Source organism: Lepidothrix coronata, unplaced genomic scaffold (assembly GCF_001604755.1).
Source record: "Lepidothrix coronata isolate B3197 unplaced genomic scaffold, Lepidothrix_coronata-1.0 Scaffold92, whole genome shotgun sequence".
Lineage (NCBI taxonomy): Eukaryota > Metazoa > Chordata > Aves > Passeriformes > Pipridae > Lepidothrix > Lepidothrix coronata.
The window spans coordinates 2,499,577-2,519,527 of NW_016690272.1; the positions used below are offsets into that span (position 1 = coordinate 2,499,577).

The 19,951-nt window shown below is 43.1% G+C and overlaps 1 protein-coding gene and 1 long non-coding RNA gene across 9 annotated transcripts in view; one reads left to right on the forward strand and one right to left on the reverse strand.

The window, feature by feature from the left end:
• USP34 (ubiquitin specific peptidase 34) overlaps nucleotides 1–19,852 on the reverse strand; it is a 110,538-nt gene extending 90,686 nt beyond the window's left edge. For all 8 annotated transcript variants that reach the window (XM_017821755.1, XM_017821748.1, XM_017821749.1 and 5 more), the window contains exons 1-2: nucleotides 19,419–19,852; nucleotides 2,633–2,720 (exon numbers count right to left, since the gene is read on the reverse strand). In XM_017821755.1, the coding sequence (XP_017677244.1) occupies nucleotides 2,633–2,720; nucleotides 19,419–19,461 (131 nt within the window). In that variant the 5' untranslated portion in view covers nucleotides 19,462–19,852. The remainder of the gene's footprint in view (nucleotides 1–2,632; nucleotides 2,721–19,418) is intronic.
• The window catches only part of LOC108500651, a 190,385-nt gene that overhangs the window by 86,235 nt on the left and 84,199 nt on the right, over nucleotides 1–19,951 (forward strand). The gene's annotated exons all lie outside the window — the stretch shown is intronic.

Below are 19,951 nucleotides of genomic sequence, written 5' to 3' on the forward strand. Positions count from 1 at the left end.
AAGCATCAATTAGAAAACTCTAACACAACTCTGTGGGCGGGGATTAACTAGAGATGTAAAATAAATTCTGGGTGCATAAACCCCCCAGGGCAGATACCCTGGAACCTCTTCCTGGGAACATCTGCTTCTTCCATACAAACAAGCAACTTCCTCATTCTGAACAAAAAAATGGAGGATATTCCCCTTAAAAAGATCTAAATGCTGGAGAACATGGAGAAGAAAGGCATTGATTCGGTGTCCTCGTTGAAAATCAAAATTAAAGACTACGAGCTTGTAACAGACCCTGAGAGGGACTCTGATCTTTCTCACTCCAGTTCTACTACACTGTGTAACTCCTACATAAACTGGGAGCTGTCCTGTAGTAGAGACCTTTCTCCTGCTGGACAGAGAACAACAGCCCACGAGCAGAGTTCTCAGATATTAAAATAATACAAAAATCACACGTCTCTTTTCTGAAGAAGATGAGCAGACAAAAGACAGGGTAAGAAATCAACTCTGCAGAAGAGTTTTTGGAATCGCTTCTTAAACACAGCATTTAATTCAGAAACTGGGCTTAATAAATCCTAATTTGTAAGAAAAAAGTCAAGAGAAGCCAGAACTGTGACAGGTAGAGGGGGCTGCCTCTCCTGATGGAACACAAACATGTCCTGGAGCTCCACCTCTTAAAGCACAGACTTTCTGAATACACTTTTTTTTTTTTCCCAGTGGGTTAGACAGAAAGATAACATTCAGGATTCCCTAATTCCAGCACAGCTACAGCGTCTGAAGCATCTAAACCCTTCTGTTCCATCTGTGCAGGAAGAAAAATCCCTTTAATACTGGCTAAGGGGAGTGTGCCTTTACCCATTTGAAAAGCAGATTTTTGCCATTTACTTGTAAATTTATTTTCATATTAACAAACAACAACAAGGGATTGCAGGCAAAGCCAACTGTATCCTCAAGCAGTTTTCCCCAAGGATAAATGCCTGGGGATAAATATCTACAAAAGGTCCATCACTTATGCCTGCAAATTACTGCCCTGCTTGGGTGTAACAAATTATTCGCAGTAACAATGGAAATTCTGGTGAATATTCTCACACACTGGAGAATTTGGTTTCCAAGCCAGAGGCATGTGCAAAACCTCTAAGTCTTCCTCTGTCGGGAAAAGCTCCACCAAAAATTAAAGATCTATAAAAAAAAAATTGAGTCTTCTGCTTCTTTGAACATAAAACTCAAATGGAAGCACCACACACAGGTGGAAGAGAAAGGTGTTCTCCAGGCTGGGTTCCAGCTGATCTTCTGAAGGAGAGCAAGAGATTTCAGCTACAGGCAACAAAATAAAAAGTAGTTCTTAAGGAAGGCCTCAGAACAACAAGCAGAACTCTCAAAAAGCCCATCTGGCAGAGGAGAAATAGAAATTAAAATGTCAAGTACAACTCCTTCCTGGGGCCCCTTTGTTGGACTCTACTTTGAACAGTTTAAGGACTGTTTTCCACAGTGTTTTTATAGCATGAAACCAATTCATATGGAAGGTAACAGAGAAAACAGAAGGAAATCAAGAGTTAAATGTTATCTAATCTGTATTTTTTTCTTCAGATTGGGTTTGTCATACTAGAGCTGTCGAGCAGGACAAAATCTGAACAGATGATGCCCTGGAAAACAACTGGGTTGCAATTGTTCTCAGGAAAAAAATGGGATCTAGGACCTGTCAAGAAATGACAGGATTCTGCTTCCTGTGCCTGCTGTTTATTTGGATTTCAGAATTCCTCCTCTGTGTCTAAAAGCACATGGCAAAAGATAATGAACTTGGTTTGTCATCTTTTGGCAGAATGAGGAAGAGGAGAATTCTGCTTTCACAGGTATCCAAAGTGTGACATTCCTGGTTTTTTTTTTTCTTTTGGAGTCTTCTAAACACCCAAATAATGCCATCTAATTTATCCTTTATGCTTTTCTCAATATTTCTTGCAGTTTAGTTTGGTCTTGTAACCACTGCTGAACACTGAATTCCAAACATCTTTACTGTAAATTCTTTCTAAAAACTGCCATCCATACATTTCCATGTGCTGGGAAAAAATAAATAGCTGGAAATAAGCAGAACAGCTGATATCATTACTTTAAAAAAAAAAAAACAAATTTAAAACCAACAGTAATTTAAATACTTGATTAAAAGGAATAATGCAGTTGATTTGAGACAACCACGTGCAAAGCACTTTCTTTATCAGTTTGGTAGCTGTGGGCTGCAACCCTTCATCATCTTGACTTGGATTAGGAGGACATGGAGGAAAACTAAACATGGTGGTTCCAATGAGAGTGATCTTTTCTTAAATTCTTCTTACCCTCCTCTGCCTCTGCAGAGGATGGTCAAAAAATTCCATGTTAAAGTAGCACCACATGTTATTTGTCACTGTAATACAGCTATTTATTTTGCCACTCAACTGTTACAGCACCCAGAATGCCAATTAGATTCAAAATATGCTTTGCCCAAAATCCATTGTGTTTATTCTGATTTCTTTTTAAGCAGCAAAATGGTCTTAACTCTCCAAGTATCACATTAATAACTTGCCCCTTCTAATTCACTCCACTGTATTTTTAAGAAGGTAAAGCTGCTGTTGAGATTCAATATCATCAACATTCCAGCTCGATCCCAAATTACCTTTGAGTCCAGGAATTGATGTAAGCAAATATCTTGAGGGCATGTTCCTTTCTGAGCTGCAATGCATCACCACCTTCAATGTCTGATACTAAACAGAACAAAAACAAACATATTAGGAGGGGAAAACCCAACACGCAATCGCTGTATTTTTATTAGAAATTATCTGTGAGAGCATGGAAAATAAATGTATTTTCATACTGGAAATGCTCAAGTTCTCTACTGAAGCAAAAATATGTAATTTGGTTAACAGAGGTTTAGGTGCAAGTGACTTGAAAACAAAGTGCACAGGATTCCTGAATACTGCTGAGAAAATCAGTGATTGAAGACAGACCCTTCTTGTAATGCTGTTTTTATGAAATACTCTTTATAAGCTTCACTGGGAACTACTGACTGATGTGCATTTTTAAGTATGAACCTTCACCAATTTTACTGATCAACCAGACTCCTCAGGTTTGGGGTTTGTTTGGGGGTTTTTTTGTTGGTGTTTACCCCCAGATTTTCAAAGTCTGCATTTTGAGCTGACCACAAGACCTCAACTTCCTTTTCCTGATCAGATAGAGACTGGGAAAAACAAGCAAACAAACAAAACCCAAACCACACCAAACCTATCAAGATCAGAACAACGTGCAGGGTACAAATAAGGTTGTTTCAGAGGAGCTGAGTTGATGATTATTGCTTTCAAATATAGACACATCTCCCATGACATTTAACCATCATGAATCACTAATTGGCAAAATGAGAAATGCTCCCCACGTTTAGTGCAGATGGAAACCAGAACAGAACTCTGCACTGAGTTCAAACCCCAAACATTTCAATGAGCTGTTATCAAATGTCCCACTTCCATCTCCAAATGCTTCTACACTTGAATAAACCAAACATTAAGCTCCACTTAGGCAGGAACTGGTTATATCCCAGGGCACTGAATTCTCTCTCCTGGCCACACACCCTTCCCCAGCTACCAGTGCACAATTCTTCCTTCCTCCTTGTCCTGGATTTTAAACACTTGTACAATTAGCTAATTGCTGCACAAACTGAGAAACTCAGAGTTCTTTTAAAAGGACCTTTGCATTTTTAACACAACTAAGTGTCCATCTCCACATTTCACACGGAATTTCAAGCATCACACGCTCACAAATCGACTTCATCCAGAAGCTTTGTGGGAAAGGCTCTGTGACAGCAAGTTCTTCAGAATTCCTGCCTCAACCCCCTGTCCCACCTCAGCCTTGCAAGGGCCTGTGTGATCCATCCACTCAGGTTTCCAAAAACTGAAGCTAATGAGAGTCTGCCAGCCTAGACCAGAAAGTAAAGTTCAGAAGGAAACCACTTCACAGAATAATCACCCTGAACAAGTATTTCTGACTTCTTTGAAACAGGGACATCCATTTGCACACACATCCACTTTCTCATTTGTATGCATCCATGCAAATATAAATCCTTACAAAAAGCTCCCAACAGGGTGCCAGCAAACATCCAAAATCACCTTTCTTGTCTCACTCCTGAAGGCTTTAAAGATCCTACAGAACACTGGACAAAGCACAAGAGTGACAGGCAAACTAAAAGACGGGGATCGTCCCATACTACCTTTGCTTTTAAACACCACAAATTACCATGACACTTGATCTCTCAGGGCCAAAGCACATTGCTGAAGAAACCAAGAACTCCATCACACAATTTAGGTCAAGCTTACCACAAAAGACAGATCTTTAGCTATAGATAGTATCTAAAAAAAAAAAAAAAAAATTTAAAAAAAGACTTGCCCAGCATCAAAGGTTCATAAAGTCTCTGTTTTCCTAATTTTGTGAGCTTTGCTTCACTAAGATGAATTCCTTCAGGTTTGACTGAAAAATAATTGTTGACAACGATTCAGTAGCTAAATTCTAACTTGTAGGATCTTATATATACATTTATAAAACTTCCTTCATCCCTATATTCCCCTCCTTAAAAACCCCAAACTCTTAACATGGGCAGTAACTCTTACTTCCAGAGCAGCCTTTGCACTGCAATTGTTTGAATCACTCCCAAATTTCCCTCTGTGAGATAAAAGTTAAGCAAACTGGTCCCTTAAAAGCTACAACTGCCACATAAAGAGCACAGAATGGAGAAGTTATGGAAATACTGAAGCTTCTGCCCCAGGTCAAAACACAGGGATGCAGATGAAGTAGTTGGAGAAACCTGTTCTTTTCCTGTTTCTGCATTTTACATCTCACACACTGACCAACTTCAACTGGTCTTATTTATTAATCATTGCTAATTAATACAGTGGCTGCAGCCATGATTTCCCTTTTGTTTTCTGTACCTCGAAATAATATTGGGTTTGTTCCTGAAAAGACTCAGGAAGCTCAAAACAGGAGCATCCCCACTGAGGCTGCAGTTTTCCACAGAGCTGATCTGTCTGTGCCATTCCCAAGGGATGGTGACACACGGCAGGGCTGCTCCTCCTGGACCTTACCTGGAGCTCCCTTTTGCTCCTCAGCAGAAATGATCTTGTTCACCTCACTTAATTGATGTCCTCACAACCAAAACTTCCATCTTGGGCCATCTTATTCTGAATATAAACTTCGTGGACACTCCTGAGTTACAGCACCTCCATTTACAGACAGTTTGAAGTACAGAAACAACTGGTTCTGAAGCCTTTCTAATGTGTTTTTAATTGATAAAGGTAAGAGAGAAAAGCAATAGGAACAAACACGCTCCTTGTCATTCCTGTGCATCTCCTGATTTCAGTCAGTTCTGGAAGGACTCCCTTGCTGCACATGATTTCACTTCCAAATGCTGATGCCTGGCTCCTTTGAAATCAGTTTTCTTCTACCTTGAACGGGCCAGAAGTTAAACCAGACTCATTCACTGGTGAATAAAGCATGTCCTTCTGTTCCCTCCCAAACTCCAGCACCATCAGAACCTCCTCGATCTGCTGCCTCCCCACTCTCACACTTCCACTGTTTGAAACCATCACGTCAAACTTTTCCCAAAACTTTTCCTGCACCGAGCCTCCTCCCTGCAAATTGATTTGGTGGATAAGACTTTTCCTTAGTTTCCCACCACAGGATGCACTTGTGTGCTCTGAGAGCCTCTGAAGCTCATCCAAGTGGCAGCTCCTGTGCTCCCATCCCTAAGAATTGACAATATGTGCTCCAGAGCTTTACCGGCATCCCAGGATCTCCAAGCATCTCTCCCAGCAGTGGCACCCCAATCCCGATCCCAGCTCCTTCCTTCCCTGCCTGCAGTGAGTGCTCCCTTCTCCAGGCACTCAGCAGTGTTAGAAATGCTCCCCTTCCCTATCTCTGGGCTCAACTTCCTTCTCCTTCCTTAGATTTGCTCTACCAGATCTTTCTTCTCAGACCTCTCAGACCTTCTCACTCTCCTTTTCCTTATTTTCCATGCACAGACACCTTCACCTCGTGCTGGATCCAGTTTCAAACCCACACTCCAATGGCACCTGGAGCCACACATTCCAACCACCTCCTGCAGGAACCCCGAGAACTGAGTCTTCACAACATGGTTTAGAGATCTTTTTATCACAGTAACACCACAGAAGAAAGAACTGAGCTGCTTAACTAACCAAAGTAATAATAACTGCCTGATTTAATATCTTCTGGTCTATCAGTTTTCATGTATTTAAAAAAAAAAAAAAAATATCAGAGTGACCTAAAGTGTAATTGTTTATTCAAGGAGCTGACGAGAAGCCAAAACACACGATGGTCAAAGTCAAAATTCAAAACATACCATAAAAAAAAAAAAAAAAGAATATTTCCTTGCTGTTTCCTCAGTCTCCTGTTTTACTTGGCTGGCTTTAAATGAAAACCTGGATGATTTACCTCATCTTCCACAAAAGGGTGATTTGCTATAGGGGTGTTACTAGAAACACCATCTCCCAAACTAAGCAAAAACCCCATTAATAAATGTACTAAAAGAGGTGAGAAAAATACAAATCAGCTGCAAAGAATGGGGCAATATAATTTCATCTGTGGACAAATGAAACTCGGATCATAAGTGCAGTTTTAGCAAGAACTTCAGAGCTGGAGGAACAGCCTGTAATTAGACCTCAAGGACAACTATCCTGCTGGACTTGTGGGGAATATCTTATATCCAAAGGTCACTTATCACAGCAAGTATAAAATCAACCGGCAAGCAAAAATAATCATTTTTAAAAGCACATTTCCTCTACTTGCAGAAACATAACAGAGTAAAAAGTAAACGACAAAACCCCTTTAATATCTATAATTTCTACATTTTGAGAACTGTGACAAGGTACAGCTGCACAGGGATTCTGCCCCCTCCCCCAAACCTCAGCCAGTATCAGCTTCTCATGGGAAAGGCTGGATCGCTTGCAGAATGAACATTATTCCCAGAAATTGTTCCCTGGGATAGAATAAACGGAGGAAACGAGCCACACACTAAACAAAACAGTATTAGGGGCAATAATACTAATCTGGAAAGAAATACATCTCTAATCTGTGCGAGTACCATTGTTCACACAGAGAACCAGCACTTTTTTTACTGCTGGGATTTTAGGGGGGTTCTTTTTGCTCAGAATCAACAGCATGTCAGAGGACAGGCACAGAGTTCAGCATCTCCCATTCCCTTTCTACTTCCATCTATTAGAATGACTTCTTCTTAATTACAAAGAATTCCTGATTGCCTTAGATTGATTCCCAGAGTTCTTCCTGACCTTTACAGAGCCATCCTTGACAAGTACTCGAAAGGACAGTGTCAGCCTGAAGTTCAGTGGCCAGAGTTTAACTATCCAAGCTTCCCTACAACTTTCCAGTGAGGAAACAAAAGTCTTCTTTCTACTTCTCAGTCTCCATAACATAAAACATCCCAGAACACTGACCAGATAAGCACAACCAAAGAGAAACACTACTGTAGAACGTACTAGCAAATCAAAAAAGTTAATTGTTCAGTATTAAAAATACTGCTAAATGCCAGTTTAACATAGGAACAATCAGATCTGTAACCCAAAATACTGCAGCAATAAATTCTATATGTCTGGTTGAGGTGCTTGAGTGCCATTAATGCTCCCTCATCACAGATAACAACACCCACTTCCACCCCACAGCACACCTGAATTCATTTGAAGTCTCCATCAAACTCCAAATTTCTTATATTTATAAATATTCCAACTTGGTAAATATATTGCTTTCCTCCGAGTTTTGGCTTACAAAGTATACAAATATTACAGCACAAATGTTTTGAAAATGTAACAGCTTAAAGACAGGAATTAGCAACTTTTAAAGTCTCATTTCCTCAGAAAACACAAACTGTGATCACCTCACTGGCCTGTCAGACACAAACTTTTGAACATAAAAGCAATTTCAACAAATCTGACAAAGGTTTGCAAGTCTAAGCAACACTGTGTTCTTATGAATAGAAATACAGGAGCTACTGAAGAGTAAGGAAAAAGCAGTTCCAACTGGTATCCCCAACATCCAGCACCTGTGGAATTCCTCACAGCCACCTTGAGATCAGAAGGACCTGAGGAGTTTTAATTCAGTATTCCAGTGCACAGCAAAGTTGCACAAGGAGTAGAAAAAACCTTGGTATTTTCATCCACCAGACTGGACTTCTAAGATACAACCTCACCAGAACAGGGCAAATGAGCTGATCTGAGGTAACTGCTGCCTTTATCTTCTGTCTCTGCAAACACCACCAAGTTCTCTCTCTTTTCATCTCTACATTTCCTTTTCCATCCCACCTCCCTCATCTTCTCCAGCAAACACCTATTTTCTTTTACCACAACATGTTAATGCACTTTGGAGCAAAACAGCAGCAGCTGACTCTGAGCAGCACGAAATTCCAGAACTGTCACCTTCCAGAAGTGATGTCACACTCAAGCTTTCCCCATGTTTGCTTTGGGTTAAAATGCCCCCTTTGGAATGGCTGCCAACATCTACCTCAGCCAACAACTGTCCTTCTTAAGAGCATCTTATGAATTCACCTTCCCAAAGAGAATGTGCCACAGCAACTGCTTCCAAGAGCAGTTCCACATGGAACTGTTTTAAGTGCAGTCCAGTGCCAGTTATCAGATGACACCCGGGTTTTCCCAGCACACTGGAGCTGGTTTTATCCACAACTACCCCAGTGAACTACAGCCTAAATGAGCTCAGATACAGCATCTCAAGTGTCACACACAGCTGTGCTGCTGCAGGAGCCAGGCCAGGTCCAGCAGCACGACTGCACCTCTCACACAAAGCCAGGCCTAAGTTGTGCCACTGGGTAAACTCCCGCTGTTCCCACACGGGTGAGCCACAGGACAAAGGTCACAAATCCTGAATCCATGCAGTGGAAATCTGGTCTGGACTAGATGGGAACGTGGAATCCATCATTCAGGTTGGGTTATGCCAATGGCTGAGGAACAAGCAGTATCCCATCCAGCAGGGATAAAGAGTCAGTATCCCTGGAATACCATCAAAAGACCATGAGCTTCCATCAGTTAAACACTGTGCAAGGCACAGATGGCCCTTTTGATCAAACACCAGTAGGAAATGGTGTAAACCAGCAGGAACTGGTGTAAATCAGCCTGTGGAATATCTGGCTGTGGATGGAATGACCTGCACACTGCTCTGGCTCTGCTGGCCCACCAGGAGTCTCCACATTATCCTTTTCATATCCACTGAGCCCAGCCCTGCACAGCAGGAACCCTCAAAGCTGCTCCTGGCCAGTGGGATGATGTCCAGGCTGCTGCAATTCCATGGAAATGTGAGTGAGGGGAGCAGCAGCCTGGTGGTACAGCCCAGGTGAGCCTGGCCCAGCAGCTTCAGCAGAGGTTCAGTGTCAGCCAAGGCAGACAGGAGGAGTCTGAAAAGATCTCTGGTGTCTTTGCACTATCTCCTGGTGCTTCTGTTATCTTGGGATTCTCAGCAGCAAAGATATTCCAGTCCTCCCTCTCCAGAGAAAGGCAAGTTATATATTACTAAGGAAAAAAAAAAAACTATAAAGCAATTTCAAAGTATTTGTGCCATTTGCTGAAGTTTAAAAAAAAAAATTAGTAGTTTTATTTCAGAGTCCTATTTTAACTCAGTATGGTAAATTGTGTTTGAGTCCAAGACAAAACTTCCCAATTCTGGGAAGTCTCTGTTTTCATCTTTATATTGAAGCTGTTATAGTTCCTTTTTCAATTAAAAAACAAAACCCAAAAAAAACCCAGCTCAATTAAAGCAGTATTTCCACACAATCAAGTCTGCTTGACATCACCAAAACACACATTGGATGTGGAAAGCCAGGCTGCCCATCATAATATTTTGACAACAGCCACTGCAAGTTTCTTAAGGAATCAATTCAGGATTGGACAAGCTCTGCACAAACCCAGCATTTCCCAGCAGATCCCTAATTACCCCAAGGTACATTTCAAAGCCAGGGCTGACACTGTCACTGCCAAAACTACTGCTCAGATAAAGGATTGCCTGCCTTCAGTTTACAAGAGTACTTGAATCCTTTCCTTTCAATAACATATTACCTTCAAAAACAATGGAGGAGGACTTGAATGACTCTGGGTTTGAATGATTTTTCTTTAATGCTCCAGCTCTGAACTTTTTCTAAAATACTGCTTTAAGGTGAAAACACAGAACTCCAAGTTTATCAAACTGCTTTGTAAGTAGAACAAAGATTTAATTGCGTGAACGAGGTTCCAAAAGCTAAAAGAGGTTTTCTATTAGTCTTAATTAAAAGTAGCAAGGAATGCAAAAATTAAAATACCTACTCCAGGAAGCATTCTATTTCCAAGAGAGAACTTTGCAAATGAGTTCAGCTGGACTACTTGGCAGCCTGTGAATCAGTCCCACACAACAAGAGCAGCTTTCCCCCACAACCAGAAAGAAAAGGCCCACAACTGAGCCACCCCAGCCCCTAAGAAGCAACAGATTACCAGCTGATTTACAACAAAAGCATCTACTGATGTGTTCCAGTTTTCAGAGACAAAACCTGTGAGCGGCAAATATGACTAATTCATTTCTTACAAAGTATATTTAAGCCTGCTCAAACACGGAGATGAGAGGGAAATGGGCAACGGGTCATTACAGTCAAGCCCAAGAAGGGCTCGCTCAGCACTTCAACTCCAAGGCTTGCTTTGTTTCCATCAGCACAGGTGCAGGCAACCCCCATTCAAAACAGAGAATAAAACACTGAGAAAAGGATAAGCAAGCAACAAAGTCATGGTCTCTCTCAACTTGCAAAGAGACACTCAGATTTTGCACTTGCTTGTGCTGGATAATCTGTGTTCAGCAATTCTCTGAATCACATGCTGTATTCAGTCATTTAGTGGCCAAAGCACAGGTGTATATATATTTTTCCTGAAAAGCAGCAGGCTGAAAGAAGTCAGAGATGACTGAAAGCCACATATATGGCCTAAACAAGTATTAAAATTTCACGACAAACATCCCCCACAATCAGAAAATGTCTTTCCAGATGTTACTTTGGTATAAATGAATGTCACAGCAGCAAATGCACAGGGGGCAACACCTGTAACGATGGCTACAGTGTTCAAAGCCAACTCACTCTGGAAAGACTCAAACTGGCTCTGTTTGGACCCAGAAAGTTTCCAAGACACTGATGAAAACTGATTCCAATTCTGATCAACTTGATCAGACCATTTACTCTAAATATCACCTCAGCAGAGTGACACTTATGACTTGAAATGCTCAGTGGTAACAGTTTCATTTGAAATATTAAATTGTGAAAGAAATCAGACTGGCCAGTGCAGCCAAGGATTCACTGCACTGACCATCCTTCAGCTAAGCAAGAGAACTTGCTTTTTATCGAGTTTTTGAGCTCACACTCCCCAGTGTTATCCCACACCAGTTCCAAGAAGGAATAATAAACACCTCCTGTCCAGCGCACAGGTGACTGCAAAGGTGCCCTAAAGCTGTGCCACACAGGCCTTTCCCAAATTCCTCATTAGATATTGATATTCTGGCCCCTCTGCAGCTTTCCTGGAGCTGTCCTCCCTTGCAAACATGCCACTGTCCATTCCCAGCACTGTTCTCCACAGCTTCTCCAAGCAGGAAGAGCTCAGAAGGAAAAGCACTGTCAGTTTTGTTGATGCCCACAAAGTTTACAATGAATCCCATCACCAGATTTGCAAACAGCAGAAACTGTGGCAGAAAATGACTCTGAAAAATACAAATTTTTCAGTTTGCACCCACTTAGAAAATAATTTCACTGGTGGTGAAAACATTGGGGTGTGTATAGAAACTTAAATTACAAATAATTTAATAATTATTATTAATAAATTACAATCACTATCATTACTTGCCAATTAATAAATAGGCAACTGGTCACTTCCTAAAAATGTAATTAACTCTCACAAAAAATTACTAAATTCCCCCAAAACAAGTTGAGAAGCACAACAGAAAGATAAAGACAATGAGTGTTGCACAACACAACATAAAGCACATATTCCCTGTTTCTGTATACAATTATATAGATCATAAACTCTCCAGTGGAAGTCAATTATTAAAAAGGTGCCATGAATTGGAGGCTTCTTCAATTTGGTGTGGCAAGAGGGAAAAACCTTTGCCACTCACTTCCTAGACAGAAACCAATGATCTGCATGGATGCTGATCCAGAAATTGTGCCTCAGTTGTCACCTTTCCAAAGTCTTATTTACAGCCCTTCCACAAATTAACTGAAGAAAGGTCAACACCCAAAGGTGCTTTTTCCACAAGGAGTTTTTCTGACAAGTTTCAACTTCTTCAACCAGTTGTTCCAGCACTGAATCTCACAAGGAACTCCATACAAACACACAGAGCTGCAATGGATTTACACCAGAGGTGCCTCAAAAAGCTCACCTTCCGCCACACATGTTGGATCAGGAAAATTCCAGGAATAAAACTGCAAATCTACAAACAAGCTGGATATTTTTACTAAGTATTACCACCAAGGAGATCCTCACAGCTGCATGTCCACGCTTAGCATTCCGACTGCAAGTCGATTCTCATCCAAGGAAAGGAGCAAAGTGAAAAGAATGGCTTCTCACCTCTTCATGTTCTCTAGAAATTGCCAATTTGCTGCACAAAATGAAAGAAATCACCCTAATATGTGCTTAAACAACAGAAATTAAATGGCCACAACTCTGTTTAATTGCAGCATGCCATCACTGTAAGGACAGAGTAATCAGCACAACCACTTGCTCCTGAGGATGGTAAGATTCTTTTCCACGTTGTCCCAGCATCCTGACAACTCTAAATGTGTAGCTTGGCCTGCAAAAATCCCTCCTAGCTACCTGAAAAGAAGAACTCAAAGAAGAAAATCTAAGAAATAAAAGGAACAGAGAAGTAAACGTTGCTCTCCCTTTTCAATCACTGAAATGCCAAATCACAGACTGCTCATCACTTGGCCACGGAACAGAATTCCAGGCTTTGCTTTTCCGACTCCACGTTACTTGAACATGGGAAGATGGAAGCAAACCAGTGACATGGAGAAATTAAGAAGCAAGGAATTAAAACCCACAAGTGAGAAGTCAGTATTAGAAGCAGAGAAATATATTTCACTGCTTAACACGGAAGAAAAATAAGCGAACGGGAATTCCACGAATTACAAGACTGGGTGAGTCTGACAATGCCCTGAAGCCATGAGAGTCCCTCCATGGACATAAAAGCCTTGGCTCTCCAAAAGCCAAGGCATCTCCTCCAAGGCAGGGCCAGGGAAATGGGGCCAGGTCTGCTCTCCAAGGTACTTCCCCTTCAGCCCCGGAGCGACACTTGGAACCCAGGAATCCGCTCACTGACAGTGTCCCGGATGCTCCACAACATCTGCACATCCAAGGACATTCCCAGGAGCTGGGCTGTTCTAAAAACTGCCACTAACAACATCCAGGACACCCCAAAGCACATCAGCTTGGACTTGGCTCAGGAATTGCTTGGGACTTCCATAACTTGGGAACTTCCCTTACAGAGAGAAGGTCAGACAGCACCTAAAGGTATGAAAAAATATAATCTAACAGGAAGATTGCCAAGATGAGTTCAAGTTCTACACTAGTGAAGTATCTTTTGAAAGAAAACAAGAAAACCAAGTGAAGAAAGGGATGTTTTTCTTTTCCTTTCTTGCTTTCCTCACTTCCCTTGAAGTTATCCACATAACTAAGCAGGAATACAATGGCAGAGCCTCGTGGCTTTGAGGATATTGTTACAAGTACTTATCCAGCAGGAGATTTCCCTATATACAAAGGGAGGCATCTCAGTAAATCCATGTCAGTGGTCCATAACTCACAGCAGAGCTCAGCAGAATGGGATTTATGTAACTCATCTTCAGCATCACTGGTCAAGCAACTTGAGCAATGAGAAAGAACCAGTTTGCAGCAGCCTGAACAGGAAAAGTCTCAGGACAAAATCATTTCTGATCACATCAAATAACATGAACCAAAGTAATTGTACAGAACAAAAGCTGAAATATCTTTCCAAAAATAGAAGCCTTTTAGCTGTTAAAGTCACAGAGTTTCTCCTTCGACTGCTTTACAACCACAAACAAGTTAAACCAACTTTATCTCAGTGACACCTTCCCTTTCACTTTAGAAAGTTCACAAGTAGGAGGATACAAGTTCCTCCTTCCATTTTTTCCCTCTGGTTACTCCAATTCATTTGGAGTAGCACTTCACCACAATCCATAACTGCAATTTGGCAATACTGCTATAAAGAAAAAGTTACTTTCATTTAAGTCTGGCTGCTCATCATCTTAAAAAGGGTCAGAGACAAAAGTAAACATGAAACAACCACTGAATTTCAGTTTTATAAACAAATGATCTTCTTTTCTTCAACAGGAGACAAGCACAACTTAGGTTAGTGTAGTGAAGTTGAGCTGTTACCCCAATAAATCCTCCATAGAGTCTCTGTAGAGGTTCTGAACAGGGAAATATCATTTAAGTAGAAAGAAAAGATGAATCTTAAAAAAAAAAGGAAAAAAAAAAGAAAAAAGCCATGCAACAGAGACAACTGTCTTACAGTTTTGCACAAGAGGAATCATCAGTCAAATGAAACTTTAGATCTGTGCAAAACATGAGAAGTAATCGAATAATCAATCCTGAAGCTTTCAGGTAACCACTAAACAAGTAAGAGCAGCTCTTGTAGACCAGGGGATGTTAATGATGCAATATTTGTAATAATCTTAGAACATGTCCTCAATATCTAAAATAATACCTGAGTTCTCACAGCATAAAATATCGACCCTCTCCAGATCCCAAGGAACAAACTGAATGCTTCAATATTTTGGGACATTTCAATTTCTCACCTACCTCGAGGTAAATATAACCCTCACCCAAACTCCAAGGCTACTCTTGGTACTTCCTACAGGCTGGAACAACGTGACAAGAAGTCAGGAATCTTCAGCATCCAAATTCAGGGCTATCCCGAAGCTACACAAACAGTAAAGCACTCCAGTATCTCAAGTGTTCTATGGACCTGATCATTTTGGGAGCAGTTCTGCAGGACAGCAGACACTGATAAGGGACAGAAAAGGACAATATTTAGTCTACATCCAACTCCTGTGCTTGAGTACTCTGTGGGGGGGTTGCTCTGGGTTGGTTGTTGGGGGTTCTTTGTGTTTTACTGAAGGTTTAAGAGAAAACATAAGGAGACAAATAGCCTGTGAGCTGGTGCAATAGAGTAACACCTAGAAACCTCTATTCATCAGTGGGAACTGATTTTGTAAGATCTCAAAGCTGTTAGGAAGAAAAATGGGCTAAAGAGGTAATCACTGAACAAAGCAAAGCAGAATGCTGGGAAGGAAACAAAGTCAGTTCCCAGAAACCAAGAACTGGGAATAACCCAGGCCTACCAAGGTAACCTAAAACCACGACTGCCGCTACATCATAAAATCAATTTTTCCATGCTGTAATTTTTTTTTTTTGTTTCTTACTTTTATAAAACGCAAACCAAATGACGAGAACAAACCAAACCCAAACCAAAAATCATCCAAGGAGTTTTAAGTCAATACACAGCAACACCAGCTGCAATCCCAAAGGGAAGCCTCTCAAGGCAACCGAGCTGAGCTGGGCTCTCTGGGACACGCCACGGCCAGGACTACAAGGACAGCTGAGTCAGGACTGGTGTGAGAACCAGATTCCCACTTCCAGGGATACAAAGACATCCTGCACTCCACAAACACTCAGTATGGAGCACCACACACTCAATGCTTGGGGAGTGAATCCTATGTCAGCATCCAGGGATCTCGTGGATCTATGGGCAGCTCAAACCATCGCTGTGGCTCCAGGTGGGACACAGCGACCTGCAAAACTCATGGAAAAGACTTGAGAGAGCAAACCCCAGGTTTAAATGTTATATTTCTGTATTTTCTGGCTTTAGGGCTAAGCCTATCTGGGTATCTGAGCAGTGCCCAGGAAAACAGAGCTGTCCTGACCAGGGCCTCTGGACAGCACAGTAATGTAAATATTGCTGGAGAACAAACGAAACTCAATATAATCCCTCCTCGACTGACAAGACCTGGCATCCAAAGAAAGCAAGGAATGTACAGTGCATTGGTATCAGGGTTCATTTTGGGATACAGAATGCTGTAAATCAACACAAAAGCACAGAATGTCCTCAACACATTTTAGTGAGCCCCTTTAATTAATGCCATGACAATCTGTCCTTAAGCCTCTGTAAATAAATGGCCTTATCTTAAATAGTTATCAATTGTATCTTCCTTTTTTTTTCTTTTCTGCTAAAGGCTATTAAAATGTTTATATTGTGGGAGATTATTTCAGAAATCAGGCTTTTTACAGACTTTATTCCTATTAAAGCCTGCCAGGGGGAAGGTAAGTGATGCTAACAAACCTACAGCACTCAGTGAGGAATCAGACTCTCTGAGTGAACAGACTGTCCTACGGTGCAAAAACTCCTCTAAAGTCTGGGCATTCCATAGGGGAATTTGTGTTTTGCTGAGTTCCTGAATCAAATCATAACTTGAGATTACTACTTCTTCTCAGGAAATAACTTCAAGAGCAGGGAATTTACTGGGTTTTGTACTTAGGTCAAATGCTGAAAATAAAGATGCTGCAAGAGAAGAAAATATATATACACCAAAAAAACCTAACATTGCTGACTCTGTCCATAAAATATTGCCTGGTTCTCATGCCTAAGCATTATGTTTTATATATATATATATATGCTTAACAGACCTTTGGCCACAAAATAAGATTTTCAAAGAACAGGTTTCCCTTTCAACACCTAAGGCAGCCCCTGAGTGCGAACCAGGGCCACTGACTGCCTGGGCCAAAACCAGGCCTAAGGAGCTGGAGGCTTCCCAGGACATAACCCTGGGCCTACACAGAGGTCACTGCTGGATAAAGTCACCTCTGCCCACTGTTAGGGGGTGTGGGTTAACAGTCCAGCAGTTTGAAGGGGGATTGATAGGCTTATAATGAAAAGATGCCTGTTTGTTTGCAGAGTTGTTCAGTTCCACCCTCCTGCCACCCATGGCTTGGGAACTTCTGGTGAAGAAAACAGGAGCTTCCCACGTGTTCCTTTCCAAACACCTCGATGAGAGCTGTCAATTCACTCCCCGAGTGACCTGTCACAGAGCTGCTACCGAGCCACATTTTGTAAATATTAGGGCAAACAAAGGCAAAAGCCGGTATGTGGCCAGGGAAAAATGTTTAGTGTAGCAAGAAATGTCTAAACCAAACAAGATGCTGTTTCCTGGCCCTCTCTGAAAGGCCCGTCAGGGGAGTTTCAGTGCAGGGATGACCCCAAAAGCTCCGTGGGCAGAAAAGGAAACGCTGGCAGTCTGTGGCTCACACATCTCGGGCATGACCTCATTCTTTACTACCACTTTTCACTTCTGCTGCAGTGTTTTAAAAACCAAGGCTTGACATCATTTCTGTATCGTGCACCTTTCGTTATGACTTAAGAAACGTAAAGAACTCAACTGGAAGTTATAAAAGAAACCACCCCTCCCTCCCAACTCATTCTCATCCAGTGAGAAGGGAGCACCATCACATGTCTTTGTATCCAAACACACACACCCCAAATAGTTCTGGTTATTTACAGTGGCTTCTTTCTCTCAAGGGAAGGCCAAACTTAATGGTACCTCAGCAGCATTTTTGAAAATTAACTACACAGCAACAGAACTGCAGAATTTCCCGAATAAACTGGACTTAAAAAGACAAATTTACTCATAAATAGCAATTATCTGTCTTATATTATACAGAATCACTAAATTATCCATCCCTTAGCTATATATATATATATATTAAGAAATAACTGTTAAAGTGATTTAAGACATTGTTTTATCTAGAGGGGAATATCTGTCTGCCTCAGTCCCAATTACCTTAAAACAACTGTAAAAATCAACTCACACTGGAATTTCAGAGGTTCCTTGAAATACCATATTTAATGTTACAACTTTTTTCTATTTGATCACACCAGTCTCCATCCAGTTTAAGCCACGATTACTTATCAATACAACCAAACTAAGCAAAGTTATCTCTTCCAACAAGCAGCTATCATTGTATACCATTGATAATTCTGCCTTATTTTGAACCTACTGTTTATAAGCACTTGGTCTATAATATCAACGCATTCCCTGCCTCTCCAGTTGGGAAAGATAAGATACGCATGCTAAATCAAATAAATATCTCCTTTAAAACAAGACATTGGAAGTACAAGCTCTGCCAAACTCAGCAAACAAATTTAACAACCCAACAGTTCTTTGATGTAGACCTCTTAATCTGATTTATTCCAGCCTCTGGGCTCTACCTGAAAGTTACTTTTACACCTACATTTTTTACTTTTTAAGTGAAACGCTGGCCATCACTGAATATCACATTTCCCCAGCAAGAAAAAAGGAAAACATTTAATTGCTGTAGTATCACAGGAAAGAGCAAACATCATATAGAATTGGGCCTCATGAGAGTGAAGACAACTCTACCCAAACCTTGTTGGAGGCAGCATTCTGTGCTTCGCTCTCTGGAACAGGATTTGCAGAGTGCAACCAGAAAAAATGCCATGTTTAAGGTCCCAGACAGTTAAAACTTCCCTCTAATCACAAACTTCAGCTGGTAAGTTGTTCCAATTCCTCAGCATCCGTACAAATGGTGGGGTTTTGGTCTTTGTTCGTGAGGCAGAGCCCCCTGAGAAGCCGGGAAGGTACCTTGGCTGCCACGGAGCTCAGGTTCCAAAGGGATACGCGAGGCCTACAGGGAATTTCGTGCCCAAAACGCTCCCGGTCGCAGCGGCAGCGGGGGGAACACCTGCTGTATCACCCCTGCGACCCTCCCGGTAACACTCGGGAAGAGGAAACTTCGGGAGGGAGCCAGAGACCACCCCCGGAGCCGAACACCCGGGGAGCACCTTCCCAGCCGAGCCAAGGCTCCTCCAGGAGCCGCTTCCCTCGCAGCTTCGGGAAAATCGGCGCCCGAAAAGCACCTGCACCGCGTACCCAGGCCGGGCACAGGGAGGGGAAGGCAGGATCGCTCCGAGACGCCTTTGCTGCTGCTTAAAAGGGACCCAGCCCAGGCCCGGCAGCACCGGAGCGGCTCCCGGGCAGCTCCTGAGCCCGGGCAGGCCCCGCCGCGGCTGCCGGGGATGCGGATCCCGGGGGGAAAGGGGGATGGAGCGGGGACACGGCGGCGGGCCCGCCCCAGGCCGCGGGGAGGGAAGGGGGAAGGAAGCGCGGAGCAGGGCATGGAGGGAGCTCCTCCATGGCCGGGCAGAGAGGGAACCCCGCGCCCGGGAGGCCCGAGGCGGGCGGGGAGAGGCGAGGAAGGAGGCGAAGCGCGGCTGTAACCCGGTGCAGAGGAGGGTCCGCGGGGTCCCGGCCCGGGGGGAGGGAAGCGGGGGAGGGCGGCCGCACTTACTCTCATTTAACACCTCCAGCAGCTCGGCGCAGCTCTCACACATTGTTCATTAACAGCAGCAGCCGCCGCCGCCGCCTCCTCCCGACCATTGATTGATCCGCTCGGTGCTGCTGATTGATGATTGATGGGGGCCGGGGCGGGGGTCACCGGGGGGGAGGGGAGGGAGGGGGCGGGAAGGAATGGGAAGAGAAGGGGAGGGGGGGGAGAGGCAGGGGCCGGTCTGGGATCCGGGGCGGTTGATCAATGCAAATGAGCCTGTGGCGGCGGCGGCGGCAGCGGGGAGGAGGAGGAGGAGGAGAAGCCGAGTCACTCACTGGCTCCCAGGGACTCCACGCGCCGCCATTTTGCTGAGGGGGAAGGAGGAGGAGGAGGGGACGCGAGCGAAGGGGGGGACGGGGCGCTCGGGCGCCGCTCGGCAGTTTCCGACCAGGCAGGAGGAGGCGAAGGTGGCCGAGTCCCTCCTCCTCCCTTTTCCCTCTCGCCCCGCCTTCCCACCGCGGCTCCGAGCGGCGGGATGGCGAGCGGGGAGGAGG